General features: G+C 40.0%; 1 protein-coding gene across 3 annotated transcripts in view; it reads right to left on the reverse strand.

Moving 5' to 3' along the window:
• LOC100564878 (potassium voltage-gated channel subfamily KQT member 1) overlaps positions 1 to 20,276 on the reverse strand; it is a 224,398-nt gene that overhangs the window by 83,735 nt on the left and 120,387 nt on the right. For all 3 annotated transcript variants that reach the window (XM_062981976.1, XM_008121661.3, XM_008121659.3), the window contains 3 exons: positions 16,202 to 16,296; positions 11,732 to 11,772; positions 8,316 to 8,377 (listed from right to left, as the gene is read on the reverse strand). In XM_062981976.1, the coding sequence (XP_062838046.1) occupies positions 8,316 to 8,377; positions 11,732 to 11,772; positions 16,202 to 16,296 (198 nt within the window). The remainder of the gene's footprint in view (positions 1 to 8,315; positions 8,378 to 11,731; positions 11,773 to 16,201; positions 16,297 to 20,276) is intronic.

A 20,276-nucleotide genomic window follows, 5' to 3' on the forward strand; every position in this document is an offset into this window, starting at 1 on the left:
ACTTGCAGGGCAAAGATGCATATTTACTCAGACACACCCTGATCAATTAATCTTATGAACAGATATGTGTGCAAAGATTGCTGCCCTAAGGAAATTGCACAGCAGTATAAAACATCAAGTTATACATGCCCCTTCGGCAACTGGTGATATGATTTGTTTTTTTTAAATCATAATGCATGAAAGAACTGGGTAGTACCTTAAAGAGTAATTTCTACATCCTAGGTGACCAGGAGACTCAGCTTCACAGCCATGATGGGTGGAAAGTTGCCTAACATGGGTAATTGCAACCTATCCCAACTGTGTACTGGTTTATGAAATTTCTTGAAGCGTCTCAGATGTTTGTACTACTTTATCATCATGCTTCCATAGCATGGAGTATGTTGAGTTCTGGCTTATGAAATTGTTTCAAAAATGGAGGAACAAAAGCAGAACTATCATAAAAATCATCTTCGTATCAGCATCTATATCTGTCTGTTATGTTTGAGTATTTTTGGTTTAAACCACAAGATTATATGGCAGCAGTTAAACTGAGAACTGTACCTTACTTACCAACATTGGTTTAAAAACCTCAAAGGACTGGACATTCTCCAAGAGTGAAATGAAAGCCAGGTATTGTATGTTTAGTTTAAGAAATGGCAGTGCTGCATTTTAAAATTTTCTATCTTTGGTACTTACATGTTTTAAATGAAGACTTCAATATAGTAAGTATTTATTAAATGATTGAAATGCACTACAAATACAGTGGAATTTTACATATCTGTGTTTGGAAATAACTCACATTAATTTCAGTGAAAGAGGGAGGAGAAGAAGACTTTAATCCTCTTATAATGGGAATAACCTTTGCCAAATACACTGCATATGTACTCTGCTTAAGACAGAACTACATCTGACAATAAAAATAGAATTTACGCATGTCTAGGCCCCCTGGTGGCACAGCGGATTAGACTCACCGAAAGGTTGGTGGTTCGAATCCAGGGAGTGGTGTGAGTTCCCGCTGTAGGCCCAGCTTCTGCCAACTGAGCAGCTTGAAAACATGCAAATGTGAGTAGATCAATAGGTACTGCTTCTGCGAGAAGGTAATGGCACTCCATGCAGTCATGCTGGCCACATGACCTAGGAAGTGTCTACGGATAATGCCGGCTCTTCGGCTTAGAAATTGAGATGAGCACCAACCCCCTAGAGTTGGATACGACTAGACTTAATGTCAAGGGAAACCTTTACCTTTACCTAGGTTCCTATCCAAGCATTATTTGGTTAGTGGTCACTGTTAAGATAACTGTAACAATGATTATCTATATTTTAAGCATTTTAGCTCTATCTGACATTGCTGTTTATAATTTCCACACACACACACATACACATATATGCATGTGCACACACACAGACACACACACATATAAATGTAATGTTCGTTTTACTATGGAGTAAACAACAAAACCACTGAACCAAATCACACCAAATTTGGCCACAAAAGACATAGTCATCAAAAAACCCTAGAAAAATAATAATAACTAAGTATTGCAAAATGTAGTTAACGTGTATCATAACCAATGAATTACTTGTTAATGTTACCTTTAGGAATAGAAGCAGACTACTAAGTTAAAAGTAGCTTTCTAAGCTTGGGCCCATTTAAGAACAGGTGAAACAATAGCAGGAAAGTAACCACAGGATGGAAAGAGGTTGTTCCTCCACCTCAATGGGCACAGTGTGTTCTTCTGTCCTGGATTTCTACTCATGGGCTGTTTTGTGCATATAGAGGAACATTTAAAAAGTGTGGTCTCGCCTGGAGCCTGCACTATTAAAAACCAATGCTACAACCTCCTCCTGCAGCATGTTGAGCAAGCCTTATTTCATTCTGTTTCCTCATTTTGCCACAGCCACATGTCAACATATAAGAAGTTATTTCAGTCTGTAGCATTTCATTGCTTGAGCCAAAGCAAATGAATGCAGAAATAGCTAGTGAACCTGGCCAAGGAAAATGAACTTTTCTTCCCTCCTACTGTGACTTTTTGGAAACAGCCACTTAAATATAAAATTAATGAATGAGCAATGTAATTTTTGAGCTGCAACAGAAAGCAAATGATTCCCCTTCATTACTGAATTAATATAATCCTGGTATTTTATTCATTGTATTTATTTAACCTGTTTTATTATAAGTAAACAACAGTTAATAAAATAGACCACATTAATCTTCCTCTACAAGCTAAATTGCCCCTCTTATGAATGCTATGCATATAAAAATTAAACATTGTTGTTTGTTGACCACAGAGGTCACATTTAGAAGGGATTCAAATAACCGTTAAGTTAATTTTTGAGAGTTCCACAAACTTCAGGCTGTACTTGTGTTGTTTTTTAAATATATAACTCAAAATGTAAACGTTGTAACTTGAATCTCAATGTGTTTAATTATTATTACTTTGAATGTTTTTAATTAGAACTATAAGGGAATAGGATTTCTATTTTACTCATAACTCCAAGTAAGATTTCTTCTATTTAGGCAGATAAGGCAAATGCAATTATTCCAGATCTCTTCGGACCTCATTACATAATGGAAATTCAATGTCCTAAGACACTTCTGCCCCAGTTGATCCATGGAGACCCAAGTCGCCCATCACACAACATAGCCTCACTTCTGGTTGAGCTCTGTGGGTCGACTAGTGTGGCAGCATCGTTGGATGCTAGGCTATCAAACACGGGAGCCTCCCCGTGTTTCATGTGGAACAATGAGGTTTGGGCAGGGGAAAGCCTTATGGTGACACTTCTTCACATGTGATGAGGGAAGCATCAACTGGCGGTAAGGTGGGTCACAGGATGCCAGGATTGCCCCACTGCCCCCTCCCCAATTCATCAGAGAGGCTGGCGAATCAGAATACTGAATCTCATCAATGTGATGAGGTCCTTACTGATTCTGAAAAATTACCTGTAAATGAGTTGAATAATAATTTTATCTATATTAAATTTGTATATGCTGCCTTTCTACTGTATAGTGAGCCTGTATGGTCCCCTACCTAAAAGAAAACCCTAAACAAACAAGCATACTTTCACCCTACCTATTCAACCTGTACGCAGAACACATCATGCGACGTGCGGGGCTTGACGAATCCAAGGCCGGAGTTAAAATTGCTGGAAGAAACATTAACAACCTTAGGTATGCAGATGATACCACTCTGATGGCCGAAAGTGAGGAAGAGCTGAGGAGCCTTATCACCAAGGTGAAAGAAGAAAGTGCAGTTAAACATCAAGAAAACCAAGATCATGGCAACTACACCTATTGATAACTGGCAAATAGAAGGAGAAAACGTGGAGGCAGTGACAGACTTTATATTTCTAGGTGTGAAGATCACTGCAGATGCAGACTGCAGCAAGGAAATCAGAAGACATTTACTTCTTGGGAGGAGAGCAATGGCCAACCTTGATAAAATAGTGAAGAGCAGAGACATCACACTGGCAACGAAGGTCCGCATAGTCAAAGCAATGGTATTCCCCATACCCTGTTTCCTCTAAAATAAGACATCCCCAAAAAATAAGACCTAGTAGAGTTTTTGCTGAATTGCTAGATATAAGGCCTCCCCCGAAAGTAAGACCTAGCAAAGTTTGTTTTTGGAAGCATGTCCAACGAACAGAATATCAGAGCATGCAGAATTGGTAAATGTACGTACCATAGAGTGTTGTACATGGAAATATTGGTAGTAACAAGAAATTCTTGATAGGATTCACAGTTTGTCTGGTTATGCTGGTTTGTGATGACAACTACTGTACAGTATATAATACATGTTCATTTTTTTGTTCAACAATAAATGTGAATTCTTCTTCATGGAAAAATATGACATCCCCTAGCGCATCTTTGGGAGCAAAAATTAATATAAGACACTGTCCTATTTTTGGGGAAACACTGTAGTAACCTATGGATGTGAGAGCTGGACCATAAGGAAGGCTGAGCAAAGGAAGATAGACGCTTTTGAACTTTGGTGCTGGAGGAAAATCCTGAGAATGCCTTGGACCGCAAGAAAATCCAACCAGTCTACACTCCAGGAAATAATGCCCGGGTGCTCACTGGAGGGAAGGATAGTATTTGATGAAGTATTTTGGCCACATCATGAGAAGACTGGAAAGCTTGGAAAAGATCATGATGCTGGGGAAAATGGAAGGAAAAAGGAAGAGAGGCCAAACAAGGGCGAGATGGATGGACGGTATCCTTGAAGTGACTGGCTTGAACTTGAAGGAACTGGGGGCAGCGGCGGCCGACAGGGAGCTCTGGCGTGGACTGGTCCATGAGGTCACGAAGAGTTGGAAACGACTATACGACTGAGAGAGAGGGGGGGGGGGACAATAGACAGTTAAAAAATCCCCCAAATGGTTTGAATGCTGTCAGCCTTCCGCTTTCATGGGGGTTAAGGGCATAAGACCCTTGTGAAAGTGGAAAGAACATGACTACATACCATGGCAGATCAGAATCTTGTACAAAGCTCAATTTGGCCGTACCCGACAAAATGAAAAGGAGCAACAGCTCTAACACAAAAGTTGTTCAAGTCTGGTATTGGTTCCAATACATATAGGCTTCAGGGATACAGTCAATGAAAATATCTTCCAAACAGATGGTTGGTCGTGTTGCTGTATATTGGATTGAAGAAAATAATGATGGAGCACCGTTCTCAAAAAAGTCTTCAAAAGTAAAGTCCAAATAAAGTCCCAAGTCTACAGGGGTCCCGGGTATTTTTGACCCTGTTTCAGGGAAAAACCCCTTCTTCAGGAGTTGTTAAACTCAGCAACAATGAATTTCTATCTAAAACAAAACATAGAGTAACAAGTATACAGCAACACGACCAACCATCTGTTTGGAAGATATTTTCATTGACTGTATCCCTGAAGCCTATATGTATTGGAACCAATACCAGACTTGAACAACTTTTGTGTTAGAGCTGTTGCTCCTTTTCATTTTGTCGGGTACGACCAAATTGAGCTTTGTACGGGGAACTGTAACAATATATGTCATTTGGACACATTTTCTTTGTACATAGACAATCGTTTGTGTGTATAGATACTTTACAAGTATTCTGGGACTTTGTATAGATCAGAATCTTGCACAAAGAGGGTCGCTGGCATCTCCACAACAGTTCATGATATCAGATTTCAAATGGTAAGACTAAGGAGTAGGCATTTCTGGTTTGCCTTTGCCTATCAGTAGCATCAGATCCACCTAATGCTGGCAAAGTCTGGGATGTGGTCCTAAACTGAAATTGTCCATCACAGTAGTTATGTTCGAGGAATATTTTAATACTTCCGTTTTTGTATCCTGATCTTTGGACCCTACCACCTTGCAAATGATTTTGTAGAGGAAAAAAGAAGAGCTTACTCCTATCAAAATGCACTGCTCTTTCAGTTAGCCTGGCTTCAACTAAAAATAAAAACAAAGTTATTTTTCTTTGCAACCAAGTATTTATTTATGTATACATGTAGTTTGCTCCCACTTGCCCTGTGTCTGTTACTGTGTTCCAAAGGCTTCAGATTTATTGCTCCAGTTTCCTTAGCATTTTTGCCAATCTTACATGCTTTGCTTTGGCTTGGCATGTTATCACTTGTTTGTCTATAAATGTGGAAAGAGTTATGTTAATAAGAACGTTGACTGTAATTGTAAGTACCACAAGAGATTGCTATATAATTATGAAAATCCCAATAGATATATTTTTCAAAATTCAGTAGAGATGTCTTTTGCACACTTTTCCTATTTGACAATTCTTGTCTATACCAGTTTTTATTATTTTTTTGTTTTGGTTTCCCTTTCATGATGTTCTTTGCTTTAAAATATTAAATGGAAGACCAAAATCAGACAATCCCATCTAAATGACAAAGGGGCATCAAATTACAAATTTAAATTAAAGCTACTGCCAACTAGTAGATCATATTGGAATTTGAAAGCAATTGTCCAAACATGTAAGAAAATCTGTCATTGACCGCAGAGCATAATTTAAAACAAACAGCTTACGCTGAAGCTAGTAAAGGTTCAGCCAAATGGCATGATCTGATATTGGAAAATTGGTCTCAATCTCCTTTGGAAGGTCTCCATGGAGGTTTTGAAACAAACCACATTCACCTGTAATACCAGCCATAATAATGCAAGTAATTTGTAAGCAAGCACAAAAGACGACAAACAAACATTATGGTTCAACTGTCCAATAATGCCATATGAACTGAGTATTACACACTAATGTATAAACAATGTAATTTCATATCTAAAAGGGCTGTCAGATATTTCTGCCACATAAATGTAGCAGAATCAGAGGTTCGTCCAGGAGTAGCTAGGTCTGGCATTTGATGGGACCTTAAGATGAGCAAAGTGCACACTTCTGCCCGTTTCTAGTTAAACCATGTGCTTCCTTCTTCACCACACAGGCGACTGTTGGCTCCCCCATGTCTCAGTTTTTTAAAATATATTTTTCAAATTGCACAATTGCAGAAGAGTTTTTGAAACAAGAAATTATGAATAAGGCAAAATTTCAAAGTTTTGAAATTGTGCTGTTACAGCAACCTTTCTTTAAAAAATGGAATAGAATTATGTATAAGTACTTTTCTGTTTCTGGAGGCAGAAGGAGCACTGAGGAGCATGAAAAGACCACCTACATGCACCCCACATTGAAATGTCACAAAACAAACTGAAAATGGGCAAAAGCACAATACCTGTATCTAAGTGTTTCTAAGTGCAGGGAGATGAGTGAAGCAGATTTCAGCCAGTCTTTCAAATCCATTCGTTTCTACACACTTCAGAGATGGAGTCCCATGAGCAACCCACAGAACACTCTGTCTTTTAGCTCTGTCAAATAGCTATTGGTTTTTGATTGGTTTTGCCAACAAGGTGCTATATGTTTTAAAACTCAGTACAAAGTTTAAATGGTGTATGTATTGTGATACTGTTATGTTAATTTAACCTGCTTATGATTGTTGGTTATATATTATGTCTTGTCTTCTTGCTTTTGCTTATGTATGTGTTATGATTTAATTTTGTTGTAAGCCACCCTGATATATAAAGTGTTTATTATTATTATTGTTATTATTATTATTATTAATAATAATAATAATAATAGGGGCCCCTGGTGGCACAGTGTGTTAAAGCGCTGAGCTGCTGAACTTGCGGACCAAAAGGTCCCAGGTTCAAATCCCAGGAGCGGAATGAGCGCCCGCTGTTAGCCCCAGCTCCTGCCAACCTAGCAGTTCGAAAACATGCAAATGTGAGTAGATCAATAGGTACTGCTCCGGCGGGAAGGTAACGGCGCTCCATGCAGTCATGCTGGCCACGTGACCTTGAAGGTGTCTATGGACAACGCCGGCTCTTTGACTTAGAAATGGAGATGAACACCAACCCTCAGAATTGGTCACGACTGGACTTAACGTCAGGGGAAACCTTTACCTTTACATTTACTAGTAATAATAATAATAATAATAATAATAATAATAATAATAATAATAATGTGTTGTGCATTGTTTGATGGGATTAGTAGGATTTCATCTTTGAAGCATGTAGAAATGGAGGGAACCTTCCATGTGATGAGGTCCTAAGTCCTCTAAGGTGACTCTATGGTCAAGGTTCAGTTGAAGCTGACTGTAGAAACACCCTGGAAGACCTAGTAGTTCCTTGACAGTGGTTCCTTGAAAGTGATTCCTAGAGATGCAAATAATCACCTGTTAAACCTGCAAATGTGGAGGGCCAATTGTACACTCATTTTGCCCCACTATTGGCCCCAAGACCCTGCAAAATCTGTTTTTATGAAGTCCTACAGAACCTGTTTGATTTGGAGAGACAGTGGAACAACAACAAAAACAACAAAGGCATATAATTCAATTTTCTTTGATTTTCTTAAACAAACGGAAAGGCAATCATCTTTATCTCTTTGCTTTAGTATATGGTGGTACACTTTCAAGATGTTATTCAGTTATATCTTGACAACACTGTTATATTTAACTCTTCATCCTAATATCCCCGTTCATATATTAAAAAGCATTCTTGAAATAACATCTCAAACAAAGCCAAATAATCAACTGCTCCACACTCAGTTTAATCTGTCTCAAAGCAAAATATATCATGACCATTTAGTAATTCATATTTCAGGCAAAATCCTGTCACTCCACTACCCACAGGCTCTGGGTTCAAAAGCCAAATATTTCACATTTTGCCCTAACTATAGTTATGCACATGTCAGCAACTTACTCCTGAATATAAGAATACTTTTCACATATTTTAAATGTTTTAAAGAACATGATGGCAAGATAGAAACTTTAAAACATAAATCAGTTATGACTTCAGAGCAAAAAGTGACCCTTACCTTATCCTCCAGCCGGATCAGTCTGGCTCCAACAGTATAGTACCCTTTGTCTACCCCCTTTTCTAAATTAAAAAAAAAGGTACAGTTAAGTCCAATCAACATTAGTAGAATGTTAAATGGCAACATGATTACAACTATAAATATATACACTCCTCCCCCATAAATAGATACCATTTCATAAACAAAATATAAATTAAATGGATTTACTAGGTTATAAAGCAAGAATATAATTTAAATACCCTGAAGGCATCAGATCTCATCAGATTTTAGAAGCTAAACAGAACCAGACCTGGTTAGTATTTGGATGGGGGCTGGCAAGGAATACCAGGTGCTGTGGGTTATATTTCAGAGGAATCCACTGGCAAACTGCTCTGAGTGTATTTTGCAAACAAATTACTAACCGCACCATATGTTGAAATGTGACTTAAAGGTTGACACGTACACACACATACCATTAAGAAATAAGACCCAAGATTCCTTTCTTGACATCTCCATCGGAAAATATCTTAGGGTGGTTACACACAGCCATATAACCCAGAATATTAAGGCAGAAAATCCCACAATATCTGCTTTCAACTGGATTATCTGAGTACACACTGCCATATATTCCAGTTAAAAACAGATAATGTGGGATTTTATTCAGCTGTGTGGAAGGGGCCTCAGCTAGAGATGAGGAAATTTCTTAGTTTCATGTTCCCTGTCATTCAGTTATTTCATACCTTTTACATCCTGAATATGTAACTTTTACATTTTGGTGCATTCTTCAAAAATGAAATGAGTCAGATTATCCTCCACTTTGACTGACCAAATTCATTATGTATAGCTATTTCCAACATGGGGAAAATAACGCTGTATGTATCTGCTATTAGGGGAAAAAACTATTAAACCCTCCAAAAAGAACTACTTATGGGACATAAATAGCTTTGGTTGCCTTGATGGAAGATCTGTTTTGAAAACTCAACGGGATCGTGCATCCTTTTACTTATGTTGGACCTCACAAGAGCATTTAGTACCATCAATGAAGGTATCATTTGGTTTTGGGAGATGAATTGGGTCTTAATCTGTGGTTCCAGTCTTTTTGGCTCTGAACTTTCCTAAAAGGTGGGAATAGAGACCGCAGTTCAGCCTTCTGGCTGTTACTCTCTGGAGTCCCATAGGGTGCAGTTTTATCCCCTTATGCTTTTAACATCTACATGTGGCTGGGGGAATTCACATGGAGTTGGGTATTGGGAGTCATCATGTTGCTGATGACATTCAATTCTCTTTTACACGTGAAACCAATAAGGCTATCAAAATCCTGAACTGATGCAGCAAAGGGCTGAATGTGAGGAAATATTTAGGCCCCTTCTACACTGCCATATAATCCAGATGATCAAAGCAGATAATCCACATGATACAGGAGGCTCCGGTGGCCTAGGGGATAAAAGCCTTGTGACTTGAAGGTCGGGTTGCTGACCTGAAGGCTGCCAGGTTCAAATCCCACCTGGGGAGAGCGTGGATGAGCTCCCTCTATCAGCTCCAGCTCCATGCGGGGACATGAGAGAAGCCTCCCACAAGGATGGTAAAACATCAAAACATCCGGGCGTCCCCTGGGCAACGTCCTTGCAGACGGCCAATTCTCTCACTCCAGAAGCAACTCAGGTTGATCCTGACACGAAAAAAAAAGATCCACATGATCTGTCTTGAACTGGATCTTGTGAGTCTACAGTGCCATATAACCTAATTCAAAGCAGATAATCTACATTTTATAGGACAGTGTAGAAGAGGCCTGAGACAAAACAGGTTTTATGTTGTTCAACAGGAATCCTAATGTGGGTTTGGGATTAAAGCCTCTTTTGAAAGGAATTGTAGTTGCTCAGAAAGATCAGATTCTTAATCCCAGAACTGATCATGGAAGGCCTGGTAGTTGTTCTAACCAGGAATGCCTTTGGACTAGTTTGGATGGTGTGCCAGCTATGCCCTTCACTAAAGAGAGCAAGTCTGGTGACAGTGGCTCTTGTTGTAATGCATCCTAACTAGGCTGTCATTGAAAAAAATGTTCAGAAGCTATAGCTAGTGCAAAATTGTAGAGCCAGACTATTGTCAGATGTGTTTTAGAGACCAGACAACACTGTATTTATAACTGTGCTTGCTTGAGTTCCAAGTTCAATTCAAGGTGCTGAAATAATGAAACTGTTCAAAATCTGCAATCCTTAGCAGATACTCTATTTTATGTCTCACCACCCTACAAGGTACTTTTGGGGGCAGAACCCAACTAAGGGATAATAATTTGGCTCTTTCCAGTCTAGAGTTTCTGGTGATTGAGTTTCATTTCTTAAGAATCAAGGGTGGCTGCTCTATTTTAACTGGCTGTTGTTTTTAATTAATTTTAAATGATGCTTTGAGTCTGTTTTCAAATGTTTGTATTCATATATTTAATGTTTTAATGTATTGGATGTTTAAATACAATCCTAACAGGTTGATAAATGGATCATAATGTTTACAATAAAATAAAATAAGACAAACATCAATTCTGGGCCACAAACGCAGCTCAATTCATAGTGATCCATTCCAGACCTTAGAAAGTTACACCACTTGATGGACAAACCAATTTTACTATCTTCCATATTAATATTTTATTAAATATCAAATTCTTCCCATTCAGAATATAACATTATTTGTAAACTTTGCTAAATTCTTATGAAACAAATGAGCTGAAATTTCACCCTTGCATAATCTAAATACAGTAGAGTCTCACTTATCCAAGACTCGCTTATCCAAGGTTCTGGATTATCCAAGCCATTTTTGTAGTCAATGTTTTCAATATATCATGATATTTTGGTGCTAAATTCGTAAATACAGTAATTACAACATAACATTGCTGCGTATTGAACTACTTTTTCTGTCGAATTTGTTGTATAACATGATGTTTTGGTACTTAATTTGTAAAATCATAACCTAATTTGATGTTTAATAGGCTTTTCCTTAATCCCTCCTTATTATCCAAGATATTTGCTTATCCAAAGTTCTGCCGCCCCATTTAGCTTGGATAACTGAGACTCTACTGTAGAAGCATTTACGGTTTTGAGCTGCAGATTTCAATGACAGTAGACACTGTGCTGCAATAAATCAGTCAGCAATCTGAGATAGTGGCTAGTTATGAAAAAGTTTTCCCCTCCACTGGTTGCATTGCCCTCGGGAAAGATTACAAAAATATAGGCAGGAGATGGGGAATATCCAAGACTCTCATGTATTTCTTATTATAAGCTGTTTCACAGTATGCCAAAGGAATGGAAGCCATGTATCGACAGCCACTGTTTCTGCTGCCATCATCCTTGCCAAATAAGCAAAGGAAGGAATGGGAATGGAATTGTTCTTTGAGTGGCAGAGAGGTCAGGTGAGAAGGAAAGCCCAGAATGCAATTTCTAGTGCTGTACCTGGAAGAAAGAGACCAGGTTTTCCCAGGGAATGATCCAACCTTGAAAGAAGAAAAAAGAGACAGAGAGGTTATATTTGCATACATATGCTTATACAGTACACCGTGACAAAAAATAAATAAATATGTATGTGATCTATAGAGAGCAAGCTAAATTATTGGACAAGAGTGTACAGATGCCCAGTCTCATTTTCTTTCTACAGCATACAAAATACTTTTTTGTTTGTTCATCTAAACAAGGCTCTTTATCACTGAGGCCCTTTCTACACTGCCATATAATTCAGATTATCAAATCAGATAATCCACATTATCTGTTTTGAACTGGATTACATGAGTCTTCACTGCCAGGTTTATTCATTTTGTGTCAGAAGCATTGCATAATGCCAGATAATTCAGTTCAAGGCAGACAATCTGGATTTTATAGGGCAGTGTAGAAAGGACCTGAACAATGGCCCTACCAATTTAGCACAATATGGAGATTACCAGTTGGTGGAAAACAATCTGTGTTCTGTATTCCTTGCCAGGCGGAGAGCCTATGAACATATATGATTAAGCTTGTCTTTTCAGAAATCATGCAGATATGTGATGTTAAGAGTGGCAAATTCAGCCCTCTTTCCCACTAAGACCCCTGCTAGACTGCCATATAATCCAGATTATCAAAGCAGATAATCCACATTATCTGCCTTGAACTGGATTATATGAGTCTACACTGCCAGGTTATCTAATTCAAAGCAAATAATCTGGATGTTGAATGTAGGCAAGAAAGATCAGCTGAAAAACCTTACGGACTGTGAAGAAATCCTGTCTTCTAGTGATGCTAGATTGTGGTTTCTAGGAACACTAGAAATGTCACCATTCTTGGTAAGTCTCTGTTGGCACTGCTTTCCATCTGTTTTAATCTCTGTTGACACTGCTTTCCATCTATTTTAGCTATTGGAAGGCTAAAGGAAAAGCTCAATTAACTGTAGAAACCCATCTTCATTTTCACTACATCAAGGATCCACAACTGTAGCGGAAGCCAATTTTTGCCCTGGTACCCTTATGCTGAGCTGCATTTATAGCAAAATCAGCCACAAATGGAACCTAAAACTTTGTTTGTCCATTCCTGTATTTTTGGCTGATTGGGGTGCTGAGGATATAGGTAATGCCAAACCACCATATCTGGGTATCCTTTTTGTGGTTTGTCTAGGAACTATAGAAGGAGCCACGAAGGCTGTAAAAATGGTTTGAGTCCACTGCATCTGCCCATGCACTGAATTAGATTACAGTGAATATGGGTTATCGACATGATCATGATCTAACATTTTTCTAACCTGCTTCCAACATAAGCAACCTTCTGAGAACTATATTTCATTTTGTATTTTGTGGTGGGACTGGTATTTCTATGGCCCACCTAAATACATTTAAAGCCGATAACAATAATTGTATTTAATGCACTCACACACTATACAGATTTTTAAGCCACTCTTTGCCAATCTTGTCAAGAAAGCAATCATCATCATCTGACACACAAGAGCAGGCGTTAAGGCTCACTGAATTCACGCCAAGCCTGAAAAATGCTGAACCTGGAAATTATTGATTTATTGGTATACTATACCAACTCGCAGCTTCCTTACATTCCTGAACTGCATTCAATGGTTTGGAAGTGGATAAGCATCTTCAGAATGATGATGGTATGACAACTGTGTCAGTCTTCAAGGTATAACAGGGCTCTTTGCTGCTTTAAACTAACAGGCAAAAGATTCCTTGCATTCCACTAAGAACAGATGCAGGACAGTGTTTACAGGAATCTTGCTTCTGTCGCCTACCCTGTTTTCAGTGATTAGCTATAGTTCTCAGCCTCCTTTCTGCAATGTAATATCAATATGATATTGACCAAGTTTATAGGATCCATGAGAAAAGTATACAAGCATCCTATCTATCTATCGATCTCACATATCATATATCTTGCATATATCATACATACATAATGCCTAAACATGGAATTTGTTTATATTTCATATTCACCTTACACTCATAGCCTGAAGGTAATTTTATGCAATATTTTTAATACTTTTGTTGCATGAGAAAATCACCCCCAGGTCCTTGGGATGTCTAGTTTACCTGGGCCAGGTCCCCACTCACTGAAGTCTCCTTTGTTTCTCTCTTCTTCTTTTTTTCCTTCTCCCTACTTTCCTTTCTCTCTTCCTCCTTTCCTTCCTTTCTTTCTCCTTTCCTCACTTTTTTCCTTCCTTTCCTTTTTTCTTCGTTCCTCACTTTTCCCCCCTTTCCTCTTTTTCTTCCACTTTGCCTGCCTGTGATGTCTCAGGCACCTTTGGCCCCTGACCCCACAGCCATTGCTGTCCAAAATGAAGAGGATTTGAGTTTTTTCCCAAGTGAGCAAGATTCTGTTCCTTTCCAGATGCCTTCTGTTGACATTTCCATACCAGAGCCAATTAAAGACGGCCTTGAGAAGGAGCCGGCCCTTCCCGGCTCTCCGGAGGAGTTACCGTTCGATAGAAGGGCTTTTTTGAAAACAGACTGCTCTCTAAGGCAATCTGTAAGGAGAAGTGTCAGATTAGCAGAGTGAGGTGATTGTGGCTGAACCCAGTTCTCTTGGGAAGAATTAGGGAGGCAGGCACCTGGCATGATGTTTGGAGGTCCAGTTCTCTTGGGAAGTTTTGGGGAGTTTAACACCTGGTTTGGGGGAGCTATGAACTTCAATAAAAGTTGTGCGCAGAGAATCTTCTGTGCGATGGCAACTTAACTTTGGACTAAGAAGTAGCGTCGTCTCTCATTCCTGATTTCCAAGCGGCCTGACGGTGCGCTTACTCTGGAGTAGACCGGGTGTTGGTTTACCTTCCTGCCTTGATGGGACTGCGTTTCAGCTCCTGAACTTACAACTTGCCTTGCCTTGAAACCCTGTTTCGATCATTACTTCTGAAGGACTCTTCTTGCTCTGCTTATTTCCCCACTCAAAACTCAGGCGGAGTTTGAGTGTGTTTCGGTTATTGGATTTTGAACTCTAATATCGGACATAAGACTTTATATTATTGGACTAAAATTGATCTTTCCTGGAAGGTCATTTGCTACTTCTATATAACTGCTTATTTCCATTTGGAACTTTTATTGCTTTAATAAAGATATTATTTTGTTATTGGCTGTTGTGTTGGTTCCCAGTGTTCGAGCCGCTTAGGAGTGTTACACTGCCTTCCTTCCCCTTTTTTCCTCTGAGAAGCCTGGCTTGTTAAAGGTACTTTGGAAAACTATGTCTCTTGTGTATATAATTTGCTCTAAATGCTCCACGTTTTTCCTATGTGTTCCTATTTTGCCTATATGTTGTGTTAACCTAATGTTTTATGCTCCTGAGATCCCCATTCCTTCCCTTTGTGGAAAACCTTGTTCCTGAACCCAAAAAAGTCTTGCATCCCACACAATTGCATAGCCTGGGGGAAAGAAAACAAGCTGGGAATTTCCTCATCAATTTCCAGCCTCACCCATATCTTGGACTTTACCTGGACATTGCAACACAATAGCTTATTTGGGCAGGGCAATCACCTCTTTCTGCCCCCCTGGGGAAGAACCAATTTCACCACACTGCACCTTTGATGAACGGGGCCGCCTTCATCAGAAGGAAAATTTGCATGTCCACAGCCAACCTATCCTCTGTCATTTTTGCATGATTATAGTAATATATGATGTTTTGTTTCTCTGGGGGCTGGAAACGCCAGCCCAGCCCTATTAAGGGCCCATGCCATGTTCATCTCATAAGACAATAGCATTCCTGGGTAGGGCCAAAGATGCCCTCAATCACTTTGTTATTTTTCCTGTTCAGTGAAAGGAACCCTATTCATCGACACTTAATCATTCTTTGTTCCCAACCCATGCTGGCCATGGGCTGTGACTGGTCAGAATTAGAGGCTTGGTTGCAGCCTATGTATAAAAAGGGCTATGAAACTGTATTCTGTATGCTATCTATTTTGTGAATGTATCACTAGCTAGCATCTTATCTGCAGATAATAAAATCTTCCTTGGCTGAAAATCACCTTCTCTCCTTGCTTGCTGGCTAATTTCAATTGGGCCTAATCTGTTTGCTCGCCAAAGCAGGGACTCATTTAAAATGGGCAGCTCAGGTAAATCACTTGCCTGGGTTTCTGCCAACAGGCATCTTCTTGGTCTCAATGCCAGGGGTTGTCTCCTAAAATGGGGCCAACACTTTTGTGCATGAAACAGTGTTTGTGCACACTGAACCATCAGAAAGCAAATGTATCAATATGTCACTATCTCAGCCACTCATGTGGATAATTCTGGATTCCAAAATACTTCATAATTCTAGATGAAGGATGCTCAAGTTGTTTACAATGAAGTTTCACAGAAGTCATGAATTTTAAGGACTCTGGGCACAATATTTTCAGAACCACTTATTAATAAAATATCTTCACCTAGTGTCTTCAAGGAAAACATGAGTTTTCTTGGAGGCAATGTGGCATACCTTCTTTGGAGTTCTTTGATCCGAACCATCATATTGAGGTGCCCTTGAGAATATTGTTCAATCACATCCCGCACGTCATAAGGCTTCCGAGCTTGCTGTCAAAAAAGTACAAATCAAAACAGAATGATTAGAGAGTCTGTTAAGTTTCACCTGTCTGAACCATACAGCTATTAGTAATGCTTTAAGATGTTTATAAATTATTGTGATATAATCCTAGAAGGTGAGTCAGTATTATCACAATCACATCAATTTTACAGATAGAAGGTAGACTGGTAATGGAAGACATTGCATTTCCAAGGCAGAATGTGTATGATTTGTTTGTATGATTTATTTTAATAGGTATGTGTGTGTGCATATGTTTTAGTATTAACCTTTAGCCTGGTCAGGACTCAGGGCATTGTGGCACATAGAATCATAGAGTTGGAAGAGACCTCACGGGCCATCCTGTCCAACCACCTGCCAAGAAGCAGGAAAATCACATTCAAAGTACCCCTGACAGATGACCATCCAGCCTTTGCTTAAAAGCCTCCAAAGAGGTAGCCTCCACCACACTCCATGACAGAGAGTTCCACTGTCAAACAGTTCTCACAGTTAGGACATTCTTTTTAATGTTCAAGTGGAATCTTCTTTCCTGTAGTTTGAAGCCATTGTTCTGTGTCCTAGTCTCCAGGGCAGCAGAAAACAAGCTTGCTCCCTCCTCCCTATGACTTCTCCTCACATATTTATACATGGCTATCATGTCTCCTCTCAGTCTTCCCTTCTGCAGGCTAAACATGCCCAGTTCTTTAAGCTGCTCCTCATAGGGATTGTTCTCCAGACCCTTATCATTTACAGATTTTAAATAGTTAGCAAACAGGTAACCCCTTCCCCAATTATTCTAGTTTTACTTTGCTATTGGATTGCTTGATCTTTGGATTTAAAATGGAAAGACCAGTTGGGATTTTCTGACTCTAAGTACCACTGAAGTAAAAAAGTAATCTTGGGAATTTACATGACAATGCTGTTATTAAGGATATACATGAAGAAACTGGAAGTGTAGTAGAGGTGGTCTGCACTAGTGTTGGCTTTAGCTGTTTTGTAATCTGCATAAGTTCAGTGGGGAATCTGGGGCAAGATGGATCTCCCTTCTGGCTGTGATTCAGTGAAGCAAAAAAAGAAAGGGGTGAAGTACACTGCAGGAAAAACTATCCAGTAATTCAAAAATAACTAACAGAAGATCATTAATTGTGTTGTCTGCTTCCAGTCTGCTACAGCCTCAGCTGAAGCCATTAGCATGCATTAAACACCTCCAGGGGGTCATGCTTGGAGTGCAGCCATGGGATTCCAGAATTGCAGAAAAAAGCCAAAAGAGAGAGAAAAGATCTTGTAAAAAAGAAACACTCACACAAAGGAGGAAGCGAAGGACAAGAGAGGGAGAAGAAGAAAGAAAGAAGGAAAGGAAGAAAGGAAGAAAGACCAGTGTTGCCAGTTATCAGCAATCCTGGCTTACCTTGGCACTGGCTTTAGGGAACATGAGTTTAAAGTTTTCTTGGCAATTAGGAGGAGAGGGGAAACATTTACACTGAAATTGTTGCTTCTTAAATACTCATCCTACTTGACTGCTTCCAGATGGTGACACATCATTATTTCTGGCCAGAAAAAAGGCAGAATATTGTCTTTTGCATGGGGCAACTATGTCAACACTACTCTTTGGATTGACTGGCAGGGGTGCTCTGAGAGTAATTTGTCTAAATATGCCCCTCCTTTCCCAATGTATTTTGTGGGGGCTTTTTCTTTTGAATTAAAATGGCTCAGAGCCTACCTGTGCCATAAAGGGGTGGGGTGAGCGAGAAAATGAGACAGGAGAGAGAAGGCTACACAAATGCATAATTAATTTTCTTCCTTTCCAGTAAAGTTTATTTTTCTAAACCTCTATTTGTTCGTGTAAAATTGGGGGTGATAAAAATTTATGTGAAGGAATGCAAGATAAAACATCACTGAATCCAAGCAAAAAGGTACAATTTTTCTTATCCAGTTCCTGAATAGCTCTTTTTATGCAGAAAACGTTATGACAAAACAAGGTAGTTGGGATCTAACTTAGGGCCCTTCTACATTGCCTGATAACTCGTGATGGGTCACAGGTTTACCTGAAGTGTCCAAATGATGCCTCAGGTAAACCCAGATTAATGTGGAGAAAACATGGGCATCCCAGTTTTCTCCAGATTAATTTGACACCTCAACATATTCAGACCTTATTAAAAGGTCCGGATCTGTTGAGGTGCCAGGCCTGTGGGGACTGACTCCCAGGACTGCTTCTGCACAACACAGTCATCCCAGTTGTTTGGGTTCTTGGAGCCCGAAGGAGTGAAATGGTGTCCAGTCCCCCATTTCCTCCTCAAAAACTTACCTGGCAGCACAGACCCCTTTGGAGAGTTCTCCTGATGTGCGAAAATGACATGTCAGGAGGTGGGTGGGGGGAGGAGGGAACACGTCATTTTTGCATGTCAGGAGAACTTTTCAGAGGGGCTACACTGCTGGCAGGCCCCTCTGGTAAGTTTTTGAGGGGAAATGGGGCCCCGGAGGGTGGCTGCTTGAGCCATCTCTTGAGCGAAAGCCTGGGGTTTGGGTTGGGGGTGGAGACAAAATTTTGGGTTGGGAGTGAGGACAGAATCTTTGGGCAACTAACACTCTTTCAGTCTCAGCAGAAGAGAAAGGCAACCCTATTCTTAAAAAAATCTGTACCTGGTAGATTTACCAGGTACAAAGCAACAGCAACTACCACAGAGGCTCTGAATAGATTCGCATGCTATGTTTCTACAGTTATTACATTGTTTATATGATTTCAAATCTAATCTAATCTAAATCTAAATCTATCTAAATCCATAATAAAAGCAAAAATCCGTATGTGTGTATGTGGCACGGATCTCTGATCACACAGACAGCCTCCGGCCTCCACAAACAGGCTATAGTTCCCAGGGTTAAGAATCTAGCAAGTCACTCTTTTCCACTGACATTGCGGTTACAGCGAGTGCCATGAACACGCAGCCCAACCCCTGCCAATGTCCTTCCCAAACACTACAGCCCACCACCCAAGGAATGCTTTTGTTTGGGGACCATTTCATCCTAGATTTTGCTTTTTCTTCCACCACAGGCAGGCATCTCAGGGTTTTCCATTGCTGTGGAATTTGCATGGCCCCGCCCACTGCCCTTTCCTTTCCAATCTCTCTGCATAACAAACAGAGCAGAACTGAGCTGCAACTAAACTTACTGGAGGAGTTTAGGGATTGACTCCACATGGTGGAAGTTGTAGTTCACCCTGCATCAAGTCACAGCACTGTGACTCTTACGGGGGCATTTAGAGGAGTTGTAGTTCACCTACACCCAGAATGCTATGAACCCAAATAATGATGGCTCTCGGCCAAACTTGCCATGCATCCCCGATATGCCCAGATTTGACTACTGGTGGGTTTGGAGGGGAACTGGACTGGAAGTTGAGGAGTAGTAGTTACTGGGATTTATAGTTCACCTGCAATGAATGAGCATCACACTTGGCACATAGAGCCCCCATAACCAATACAACATATTGGACAAGTTTGGGGAAAAGGGAGTTATAGTTCACCTGCAACCAGATAAACACTGACCCCCACCGACAATGCACTAGGACCACACTTCACACAGAGAAGCCTCATGACCTACTGAACATACTGCAGGTATTTGTGGGAAGGGGCCTTGATTTTGGGAGTTGTAGTTCACCTCCATCCAAAGACCACTGAACCCAGCCAATAATGAATCTAGATCAAACTTGGCACACGGACTGAATATTGCCTCCTGTGGATACTGTTAGATATTTCGGGACAATTGCCCTGGGAATCTGGAAATTGCAGTAGTTCACCCCCATCCAGAGATTACTGCACCATACCTGGTACACACGCCCAAAATAGCCAACTTATAATACTAGCAGGGTTTCGGGAGGATTCAGCCACGATTCTGGGAACTGTAGTTCACCCACTCCAAACAGAATACATAGCATTAAAAGACAAATAATACCATTCTCAAATGACCCGGGCATCGCTGGGTCCCCAAGCTAGTATACTAT

The sequence above is a fragment of the Anolis carolinensis genome, chromosome 5 (genome assembly GCF_035594765.1).
Source record: "Anolis carolinensis isolate JA03-04 chromosome 5, rAnoCar3.1.pri, whole genome shotgun sequence".
Taxonomy (NCBI): domain Eukaryota; kingdom Metazoa; phylum Chordata; class Lepidosauria; order Squamata; family Dactyloidae; genus Anolis; species Anolis carolinensis.